The sequence below is a fragment of the Marmota flaviventris genome, chromosome 3 (assembly GCF_047511675.1).
Source record: "Marmota flaviventris isolate mMarFla1 chromosome 3, mMarFla1.hap1, whole genome shotgun sequence".
Taxonomy (NCBI): Eukaryota; Metazoa; Chordata; class Mammalia; order Rodentia; family Sciuridae; genus Marmota; species Marmota flaviventris.
In genome coordinates this window covers 64,328,815-64,340,354 of record NC_092500.1, presented here as the reverse complement: position 1 = coordinate 64,340,354, position 11,540 = coordinate 64,328,815, and the positions used below count along the sequence as shown (strand labels likewise).

The following is an 11,540-nucleotide window of genomic DNA, read 5'->3' as shown; positions in this document are numbered from 1 at the left end:
CTCCTGCCTATTGGGAATTGAGCTGCTATAAACATTAATGTGACTGCATCACTATAGTATGCTGATTTAAGTCCTTTGGGTATAAACCAAGGAGTGGGATAACCTGGTCAAATGGTGGTTCCATTCTCAGTTTTCTGAGGAATCTCCATACTGATTTCCATGGTTGTTGCACCAATTTGCAGTCCCACCAGCAATGTATAAGTGTACCTTTTCCCCCACATCCTCACCAACAACTTTTGTTGATGCCTGTATTCTTGAAGATTGCCATTCTGACAGGAGATGAAATCTTAGAGTAGTTTTGATTTGCACTTCTCTAATTGCTAGAAGTGTTGAACATTTTTTCATATATTTGTTGATTAATTATATTTCTTCTTCTGTGAAGTATCTGTTCAGCTCCTTAGCCCATTTATTGTTTGGGTTATTTGTTTCAATTCCCAATAGCTAGACTATGAAACCAACCTAGGTGTCCCTCAATAGATAAACAGATAAAGAAAACGTGGTTGGGCTGGGGTTGTGGCTCAGCAGTAGAGTGCTCACCTTGTACGCACGAGGCCCTGGGTTCAATCCTCAGCACCACATAAAAATAAATAAATGAAATAAAAGTATTGTGTCCAACTATAACCAAAAAATAAATATTTAAAAAAATGTGGTATATATACTCAATGGAATATTACTCAGCTTTAAAGCATAGTAAAATTATAGCATTTGCTGTAAATGGCTGGAGTTGAAGAATATCATGCTAAGCAAAATAAGCCAATCCCACAAAACCAAAGATGGAATGTTTTCTCCCTTTATTTTCTTTCTACTATGGATGCATTGAGGCACTTGATCTCACTCACCTTAATTCTCTATCATAGTTGACTTACACAGGATTTTCATGTAATCCTTGCAACTTTACAAGCCTTGACCAACTTCACTGTAAATGGTCATTTCTCTAGCTAATGTCTGACCTTATCAAGGAAACTCAAGTCCAAACAAGAAAGACAGGAGTATCCCCAATACTGAAATGTGACAAATAAAGTTGTAACCTAAGAGAGAATCTAGAAAGCATGGACCAGAGTATAAGAATATATTATTCAACAGTATCCCCGGAACAGTGGTTCTGAATGCATTGGCCCCAGAGACCAGCTCTTTCATGAAGACAGAATCATCTCCCTCAAGGCCACCTAACTCCCGCTGTTCAAATCCACAAGCACCAAGCCACCTTTTGTAAGTAATTTCATTTCCCTTGTAACTTGATAACAAGACAGAATGGCTCTGTTATTTTTGTCACTGAAAATATAAGTTCCCTCCTGAGCCTGAACATTCTGGTTGACACACCCATCTCAAATATGTTTAATTTGCATAAATCAGTTCTCAAGAACACAGTCACCTTTGGATGTACTAATAAAATCAATTTCATGTCCCTACAAAGCTGTCATGGGGCCAGTGACACATCAAGGTACAGCCTTCCTTGAAGGTGCTGAACAGCCAGCCACCTTCTTGTGCTTCTTTGTTACTTATTTTAATGCCATTTAACTACTTCTACACAACACAGTCCCAATTCGCAAAGCATTTCACACTGTATGTATTTCATCCTCTTGATGTCTACAAGCAAATACTCTCCTCTCCATTTCACCTAAGTGACAGCTGAGGCTCAGAATGGTCATGCAGCTCGTCCAAGGATCTACACATCCTATGAGCTGTGAATTAGTTTTCTAAATGCCTGCCCTTTAAATATTAGAGTGCATTAAACCCAGATTCTCTAAATCAAAGTTCCTGTTTTTTCTGCTCCTTCATATGCTTTCCAAATTCTCACATCAGTCCAGATTCTCACTCCAGTCCATAGCTGGAGTCACCCCAAAAATGGCAGCAGGGAAGCCCCAATCATGCATGCCAAGATGAGGACAGCTGGTGTCCCAACCGAAGAAGTCCTAAAATACTAGGATGATCAGTCCAAAGTATTTATTAGTGGAATTTACATAACATGGGAGCTGCAGAGTCCTCGTGGTGGGCAGCAAGACAAGGTTCTCTGCCTTGGAATGTCAGCAATGAGCAAGTCAAGTTATGGAGTTGCCTATGATGGTTTAAGGAATTTGGTTCAGGGCAGAGGCTAGTTTCTACGTGTTTCGCAAAAGGATTAGCTTCTCAGTGTTTTTAAGCAATGAATTAAACAAGTTTAGCAATGCCAGGGAATGTTCAAGGCCCAGGATGGGTACAAGCCTGCAGGGAAGACATGCAGTTGGCTGGTCACGGAACAGTCAAGGTACCCTGTGCTCCTCAGGATACAACAAAAGCAAGTAGAACCAGCAGACCTACAGGAGGGGTGACTAGAGAGGAAGGATGGAGCTTGCCCTAATTGTATTTATTTAACACTGTCCACCTACAGTCTCCTCATTCCTCTCAGCCTTTACTGACCCTGGAGCCAGGAACTTTTCTTAATTAAAAGCTAAGAAAATTGGTCCTCAGAGACTTTGGCTTTTTCGTGGCCTAGGAGCTGGTGGGAACCATTGGGGAGAGGATGCTCACTTGTTCCTTTGAACAAGCACCTATCAAGCTTTCTGGAGTCTGATGAGCTGTGAAATGACAGCCAGCTTGTGGTCACCATCACCAATGTTGTCACTAGAGTCAGCACTTACTGTGTGATTCCTTTGTGCTCAGACATGTTCAGTCGTCTTACCAATCCCCCACAGTAGACCCCATGAGGAAGACATTCTTATCCCCATTTTGAAGAGATTGAAAATGAAGAGCAGAGAGGTCTGTAACTTGCACATTTTCATATAATTAGTAAATGGTGGTGGTCAGATTCAAACTCAAGCACATCTGACTTCAGCCGTCTGTGCTTCTGGCCACTCTTCAAACCCTTTGTACTACATCACAGGTCCGGTCTGCGTATTGACAATGGCACCTCTTAGACTAAGAAGAGCTTTGGGTGGTGGCCAGAAAAGGGAGAGAAATGGCATATCCATCTTTCTATTACCACTCTGGGTTCTTGAGCACCCCTACACCAAAGTCTGCATTTTGGCTACAGCAGCTTATTGGTCCCCACCTCATCACTGGCTGTGCCGCCTAAACAATGACTTTTCAACACAATACTCTCCCTTTTCCCCAATGTCAGACTCCTCCTTCCCAATCTGTTTGTTTGTGTCCCTTCTTTAAGAAAGCTTTCTCAGATCAAGAAAACCTGCCACCCCAGACTCTCCATTTCTCCCGAACATTTCCATCCTCTGGGAGAGAGCCTGACTCTCTATGATTTCACCCTAGTTGGATGTTGTCCTACCCACCCCCCATCTTGCTCATGTTCAAGTGTCTCAATTCCTCTACGCGCCATGTGACTCTAGTGTCTTCTTTCACTCCCACAAAACATCCATCCAGGGGTAGTGCATAAACAAAGGAGACAGAGGCCGATGGAGAATTTCAAATGCAGTTTATTGCAGCAAAACAAGGAAATGGGGAGTTTAAGACCTCTCCATAAAAGACAAACATCTTGCATACACCTTATATACAAAACCAAAGCAGCACAGAGTTTGCTACAAGAGACAGGCTATTAAGGAGCTGTCCAGAACATGCTCTCTGTGCACGGCAAAGAAGCCCTGGGTCTAATTAGTCCTCGTCTGGCTGGATTACCGAGGCTCTTTGAAATGTCATGTGTGTAGTGGTAATTGCTGAGCTATTCTCAGGCAATGCACAAAGCAGGGTTTTAGCCAGGGGGCTGTCATTGATCTGATGACTTCTTTTGGAAGCAAAGCAGAAAAGAAAGAGCAAGGGAAAATAGGATGAGATGGTGTAGCTAACCATAGCTCTTTTCTCCAATAAGGCTTGGGCAATTGACCTTGGTCTTGTCAAGCACATTTGGTAGGGATGGAGAGAGAAGAGCTAATGGAATAGAGAGCACCTCTTTATCTGGACCCTCGGGAATAACTGGTGGAAACAAACTTCACACTAGAACTGCCACCAGAGCTCTTGACACCCCCAGAGCTGGATCCCCGGCCTCCAGAGGAGCTGTAGCTGCCTCCAGAGCTACCACCGCCGGAAACCCGGCCGCCAGAGCTGCCGCCACCTATTCCTGAGCCACCTTTGTGGCCTCCACTGCTGCCTCCAGAGCCGTAGCTGCCGCCTCCAGAACCGTAGCTGCCACCTCCGGAGCCGTAGCTACCGCCACCTCCAGAGCCATAGCCGCCACCTCCGGAGCCATAGCCGCCTCCTCCGGAGCCATAGCCGCCACCTCCTCGGCTACTACTTCCACTGATGCTGGTGTGGCTGGTGCTCACAGCTGCAAAAAGACACTTGGTTATCTCTAATCCCACTCCCTTTCCAACCCAGCAGACCCTGCACATGCCCCTGAGAAATCGGCTTGTACTTACACACACTCACGTTGGGGGCACACTCTCCAGACATCCTGTAGGAGAAAATAAATAAGCAAATCTCTCAGGACACTGCAGCTTCACAAAGCCCTTCCTCGTGCTTCCTCGCAAGCTTCAGTCAGCTCTCAAAGAAGGAAGCCCATAGAAGTGATCAAACTCTTGCCATCTCAGAGACTCTGCCTCGCTGAGGATCCTCCAACCCACCTGATCTAAACCTACTCCAGCTCCACTGGCCTCCCAAACCTCTGCTGATTTTCTAAGCAAAAGTACAAACAGGCAGGGAGAAATCCCCATATACAATAGATAAGAATCCTGCAGCCAGTGAGGGCCACCTGTGAAAGGATTGACTTTGTGACAGGTGATATCTGAGCCCGCCCAAATGAAGAACAAATTGCTCCATTTCAAATATAGAAATGTCATAACTCTCAAAAAAGGAAAGAAAAGAGAAAGGAAGAAAAATACAAAGGAAAAGAAATAGAGACTCTGGCTCCCAAAGTGAACCCCAAGTCCTTGCTCCTGCCCATGCCTTCACTTCCCCACACCCAGGTCAGGCCATCGTCCAATGGCTGCATCTTCAGCAACCATCAGCTTGCAGGAAGGAAGCCCATAAGAAGTGACCAACTGCCAGGGTCCCTTCCTCACCTGCTTTCCTCTCCTTCCAGGAGGGTCCTGTAGGTGGCAATCTCCATGTCCAGGGCCAGCTTGGTGTTCATCAGCTCCTGGTAGTCACGCAGCAGCCGGGCCAGGTCCTCCTTGGCCTGCTGAAGGGCATCCTCCAGCTCATTCAGTTTGTTCTGGGCATCTTTGAGGGCATTCTCGCCACGCTGCTCAGCATCACTGATGGACTGCTGCAGGTGGGAGATCTGGAAAAGAGAAGCCAGTGCATTAAACCCGCTCAGAACACCCAACCCTGCTTTGACCCTCCCATGGCAAGTCCATCCCCGACCCCAGTGAGCTGAGTCCTGTAGAACCACTGGACATTAAGCCGCCACTGGATAGCACATCACCAGGCTGACTTCCTTGAACAATCTTGGCCTTGACTCAAAGCTCCTCCAGCCTTCACAGACCTGCCATTCTTCTCCCAGCCTGCCCTAAAACCTCCTGCTGCCTCTCCTCCCACTCCTTGGCTCCTAACTCCCACTTGGGGTCATAAGCTAGGTCACCCATCACATCCTCTCCTAGATCATTTTCACAAATTTCCCTTTTAAAAAAATCCTGTATGACAGCTAAGTTCTGGAAACCAGAATAGTCACTGAAGGGACTGGAGACAATGTAGCCTTCTTCTGGATTGTCAGACTCAAAGCTGGGAAACTTCCCCCACAGCCTGAGGTACACCCTCATTCCACACAGCTGAGCCCTAGAAGAAAGAAACAAGTACCTGCTTCTTGACACTGTCGATTTCAGATCTGAGTCTTTGGATCACCCGATTCAGCTCAGAAATCTCCATCTTTGAGTTTTTCACACTGTCACCATGTTTTCCAGCAGTGACCTGCAACTCTTCATACTAAAGATGATGGATCATGTCAGTGAGATGTGGGCAGAGCCAGGAATGCTTGCACACACAAAAATAGGAGAAAGCACAGGACAAGAAGTCAAGACATTGCAAGGGAACTGGCTAGTCATTCGGACATTCACCTTGGTCTGGTACAGGGCCTCGGCCTCAGCCTTGCTCCTCTGGGCAATGTCCTCATACTGGGCCTTGACCTCAGCAATGATGCTGTCCAGGTCCAGGCTGCGGTTGTTGTCCATGGAGAGGATGACATTGGTTTCACTGATGTGAGTCTGCATCTGAGACAACTCCTGCAGGACATAATAGTTCAGTGACTCTTACAGTACTGAAACAAAAAACCTCTTATACAGAGGGAGGTTCTGGAGATGGAAGATGCATTTCTATTCTTTTGGAAACTGATGGGTTCTGGTTTAAAGATTCTATCTTCAATTAAATAGCCTTGGTTGAAATCAGAGAACTTACTGCTTGGAAGAGTGTGGTGAGGAATTCAATTTCTTGCTGCAAGTTGTCAACTTTGGCCTGAAGGTCCACCTTAGTCATATAAGCACCATCTACATCCTAGAGGAACAAAGGAATCATGAAGCCATACTCTTTCCAGGATGGATCCCTCTCTCCAACCATGAGGGGCTTTCCAAGCAGGAATGAAGCTTTGGGACTACCCCACACCTCTTTATCCCAGAGAGGTCATGGTTTCTGGGTTGCTCTGCTGCTTGGCATCACTATCAAGGGAGATTGCCTGACTTGCTAAGAACTCACCTCCCCAGTACCACATGAGATGCTGAGAAATATGGAGGAATTAAGTACTCAAGTTAATGCCTGTCCACATTATGTGAAAAAACAACTCTCCTCCAGATATTCAGCAGACCCGCTATCTGGTTCTCTACATCATGGCTTCTTGCTGCTTATGAATGGAGACCCTATTCTATTATGTATTTCAGAGGTATGTTCCATCCACAGGAATTGCTCACCTTCTTGATGGTCACAAATTCATTCTCTGCATTTGTCCTCTTGTTGATCTCATCCTCATATCTACAAGGAAGCAGAAGTGATTAGGAGATTCAAAGGGAGTGAGACCCAAAGTCCAGCATTCTAGACTAAAAGTGGCCTTGCCTGTTCATAAGTTTACTATTGAGAATCAGGATATCCTGGCCACCCCTTTCTTCTGAGCAGTAAAATCACTAAACTATTTCCACCTTCTGAGAAGATGAAAATTTCTGAAAACACCATGCTGATTTGCCTCTAACCTAAGGAAAGACATTAGCTACAAATGCATCATATTCTCAGCTTCTCACTTTCTGGAACTCTTGTAGAGCAAGAGCCAAGTGCCCAGCCAGGCTTCCTTACTTGTTCCGGTAATCCTCCACCAGATCTTGCATGTTCTTCAGTTCCGAATCCATCCGAGATTGGTCGCCCTTCAGTTGGTCCACTCTCCTTCGGAGGTTGGAAATGTAGGTCTCGAAGTAGGGCTCTAAACTGTGGGTTCTTGTAGTGGTGTCCACCTGCTGAAGCAGCTCCCATTTTGTTTGTAGCACCTGGTTCTGCTGCTCCAGGAACCTCACCTAAAAAACAAGACCCATTACCCCTAGTGCAGAAATGGGGTCCCATAGGGTCCCAGTGCCTCATTTGGGAAAGAACTTCAATCCTATTTCCTGGCCATGACAAAGGGAGAAACAAGAAGATGATGATCAATTTAGCATCATCTTCATAACAAAACCCAACTCATTGTTAATTCAAAGAAGGATTAGAAGGAAGTAGCTATACAATACCTGTAGCAAAACCCATAAAAAATATTGCAATGATTCTTTGGAATAGACACATGATATTCAAGAGATTTGCCAAATTTTTTCCAGTAGATAACCATAAGAATTGGTTTGTATGAACTGGGCATATACACAGTTCAAAAGTATGCTGAGAAAATCCAAACTTGGATTTGAAATTTTTTGTGGATCCCTTGGATTGACAGTATTGATGGTTAAGAAGAAAAGTGGAGAATGTTTACATGTTTATCCAGAACAGATGATGGGAAACAAAAGAATTTTAAAATACTCCACTGATCTAGTACCAATGTGAAATTCTCAGAGGGTGGAGCTCTCTTCTGACAGCCAAAAATGTTCTATGCTGACTCACTCCATCCTTTCTGCTACATCATAAGGCACTCTGTCCACACTCAGTTCTCTTTTTATGGCTAAGAAGACACTTCCATGGTTCTCATTGTGCCCTAGAAAGTTTCATAAGCCTCATTTCTATTATCTTCATTCAATAGATCCCAATACAGCTCAAGAGCTAAACAAAAACATTTAAGGTAAATGTTCAAGAGAAAGATGTCATTGGCATCATTTCTGAGTATAATTCTAACATATCTCCTAGAAGCCCCTTCCACAAAATATCCCTTCAGTCATCCAAACACAGAAACATGAAGTTGAGTCCACATGTTCTTGGCTGCTCCAACCTCACATGACCCAGGAGCAGCTCTCCCAATGCACTGAGCAGATGAACTCACCTTGTCAATGAAGGAGGCAAATTGGTTGTTGAGTGTCTTGATCTGCTCCCTTTCTCGAGACTTGACTTTTTGGATCTCAGGGTCAATCTCCACATTGAGGGGTTGCAGAAGGCTCTGGTTGATGGTGACTTCCTGGATGCCACCAGGGGGGCAGACAGGCCCAAAGCCACCCCCATATCCACCAATCCCAAATCCACCACCTCCAAAACCACCTCCACTGCCAAAACCACCTCCACTGCCAAAACCACCAAAGCCTCCACCTCCAAAGCCACCACCACCAAAGCCACCACCACCAAAACCACCACCGCCAAAACCACCACCACCAAACCCACTACGTCCACCTCCTCCAGCCACACTTATGGAGATGCTCTTGCTGCCACCAAGATTAACAAGACTCCGACTGCCAAAGCCACCACCGGCACCTCCAGCACCTCCACCACAGAATCCTCCTGAAATTCTCCCGCCACCTCCTCCACTGCGGCGGACAGAGCTGCTGGTGGACCTGCGATGGAGGCTGACGATGCCTGCGGAGCCAGAGCTAAAGCCCCTTCCGCTCCGGCACACGGACCTGGAGCTACACTGCCTGCTCATGGTGGCTTAGAGAAAAGTAGGAGCAAAGAAGAAGAAGGAAGGAAGGAGCTGAGCACTCCTCTACTCCAAGCCCAGAGACTTCCCCTTATATACAGGGAGGAAATTGGGCTTGGTCCTCCAGAGTCAGCGGAGATGCAGCGCCTCCGAAGGGTTTGGCTTGCCTGCAGCCATACAAGATTTTTACGAGCCTCAACAATACGATAAACACTACACACCTAGCTCCCAGGATGGGCTCTCGAAAGTGCTGTGCAGGCAAGATTGGCTCATATGGTAATCATTTTATCAGACGAGATCTCTCCTCAAGCATTTGTGACTTTGGGAAAATAGGACCCCACATCTGCTACCTGATGTTTCTTAGAAGGATTTCATAACCCCTGTCACAAAGGTATGTAAGTTTCCATTCTCAGCTTGCCCTTTTGATCTACCAAGCCCACTCTGACACCACGAGTAGCAGGTGCAATTGCCCGTGCTTGGATCTCTGAAGGAGCTCTGAAGGACCCATTTCTGAGACCTGTCCTCCAAACCCCAAAGCTCACCAAATTGCATCCCCTAACACAGAGTAAGGGCTTCAGTAACTAAAAAAAAAAATGTACAAGTTTTTAATGCAAGCTTTCACAAATGCACCGCACTGGTTGCTTAAAGGGAAAGATGCTATCATCAAACAGGATGGGTAGGTAGGAGGTCTGGGAGAACGAAAGGAGAGAGGTAGTCTTTTCTAAGTTTCCCAGTTGTTTCTTTTCTTCAAAAGTAGACCAGGCCAGGAGACAGACATCAGAGGCATGACAGAGACATCAGCAACAGAAAACAGGTGCTCCTGGGTGGTTTGCAGATGTCAGTTGAAAAAAGCACACAGAGCAGTGAGATGAGTAGATATTTGGTCCATTTGGTAAAGCGAAGGACCGGGAGGTGTGGAGCCCCACGGGGGTCCCATCCTTTCATTGGCCCATGAAAAAGAGTGAATATAGATTTGGAAAGGAGGCTAATATGGGAGTCTAGAAAACCTAATCTGAGAAGTTGCCATGGTTTCCGGAGGCAATGATAGTAATGATGATGACAATAACAACTCTCATGTATCAAAAACTGACCTGTGTCAGGTACTTTTTAATATATTTTATGTGTATTAACTTTCACAATTACTTTGAGATAATACTATTATTCTATTCATTTTTAAATGAGGAAACTGAGGCACAAAGATTGATGAGCCTCCTCAAGTCTTCACAGATGGTAAGTGGCACAGCTAGGATTTGAGTCAAGGATGCCGAACTATATGTAGTGTGCTAAATCCTAACCCATGTGTTAGACAACAGCACAGCAATTGACTTTAAGTTCGGCCTGCTGTGTTAAAGGCAGATTGCATGGAAAGCTGTCCCACTGCTGAGGGCTTTGAGGGCAAAAAACTTATTTTATCACTTTGAGTCCTTTGCTCCTGGCACATGCAAGTACTTGCAAAATATTTCTTTAATTCACTCTGAGAAGGAGAGATTGGAGATGCAGAGTTCAGGTAATCTTAGATTTTGTCCAGGTACAAGAGGATTCCGCATGTATTGCAATAGGCAGGGAAATCTCAGGGCCCTTCCTGGAGAGCAGCACTTGATCAATGTTGGCGGACAGCAGTGGCAAGATCTGGAAAGTCCAGAACCCCACACAGACTGTCATTTGGAGACTTCCTAGAAGCCAGGCAGGCTCCCATTCTTGCATATAAGCAATGGAAGACAGTGGAGAGAAGCCTGATCTAACTTCACCTGACTGCTAGCACTATGTCAGTGGCAAATCATAGACCTGGATGGTAAGACTCCACTGTGGAATGCAAAATCTGCAAGAAGTCTGGGAAGAACATCTGGCCCCGTTGACCTGTGGCTCTGATCCAAAATGCAATGTCAGCCTTCTGCACCCCCTTCCCACCTCTGACCCTGTCCGTCCTTTCCCATGGTGTTTGCTCCACACCCTCCTCCAAAAAGTACCTCCACCTCTCATCTGCTCTCTCTCTCTCTCCCTCCCATCTCCATGACACTGTTGTCAAAGACTCTGTCCTAGCACTAACATCCTTAGGCTGCTAAACCAAGCATCTCTTTAGGGAATGAGTAATCCAGGTCTTGGGAACAATAGGGTCTGGGATGGTCCTGGCATGGCAATCACTGTTGCCTAATCATTTTCTGACAGGCAATCAAAATTATTTTAATTCAGCATACTCCCTATGAGACATATCATTCTGCACAATCGATTCCTTCTAGCATTTTGGAGGAGCATGCATGTGTGTATGCATACATGTTTGCATGTGTGCACGCACCAGCCCAAAGCAGATCCTTGTAGTGATCTGCGCTTTCAAACTAAGAAACTGACCCAGAGAGAAAGAAGTAATGGTCAAGCAATAGGCAGATGACAAACAGAGCTGCAGACATCTGAGAAGGCAGAAAAGCAGGAACTAGAAGGAATAGGAAGGCATAAAATTCACCATCAGTTTACATTTGCACAGTTCACCCCACCAAGTACCTGCCCAAGAGTCCTGAGAACAAGGCAGTCAAGCTCTTTCCAATCCATTAGATAAAAAAGAAAACGGAGGCCTGGGAGACTGTGACTTACTCTAGCCACTACAGTT

General features: G+C 45.6%; 1 protein-coding gene across 1 annotated transcript; it reads right to left on the bottom strand.

The window, feature by feature from the left end:
- Nucleotides 1–3,391: 3,391 nt before the first annotated feature.
- On the bottom strand, nucleotides 3,392–8,944 carry Krt1 (keratin 1). Its single transcript, XM_027949860.3, has 9 exons — nucleotides 8,354–8,944; nucleotides 7,198–7,412; nucleotides 6,822–6,882; nucleotides 6,316–6,411; nucleotides 5,979–6,143; nucleotides 5,722–5,847; nucleotides 4,986–5,206; nucleotides 4,344–4,378; nucleotides 3,392–4,252 (listed from the first exon to the last, which is right to left on the bottom strand). The coding sequence occupies exons 1-9, from the start codon at nucleotides 8,942–8,944 to the stop codon at nucleotides 3,879–3,881; spliced, it is 1,884 nt and encodes a 627-aa protein (XP_027805661.2). The 3' UTR covers nucleotides 3,392–3,878.
- Between the last annotated feature and the right edge of the window lie 2,596 nt (nucleotides 8,945–11,540).

Excerpts from the sequence above, each read along its gene's own strand:
- Krt1 (XM_027949860.3), bottom strand. The coding sequence starts at position 8,944 with ATGAGCAGGCAGTGTAGCTCCAGGTCCGTGTGCCGGAGCGGAAGGGGC. Across the intron at positions 6,883-7,197 it reads GTGGAGGATTACCGGAACAA|ATATGAGGATGAGATCAACA; the intron begins GTAAGGAAGCCT and ends GCTTCCTTGTAG. Across the intron at positions 6,412-6,821 it reads AATTTGTGACCATCAAGAAG|GATGTAGATGGTGCTTATAT; the intron begins GTGAGCAATTCC and ends TTGTTCCTCTAG.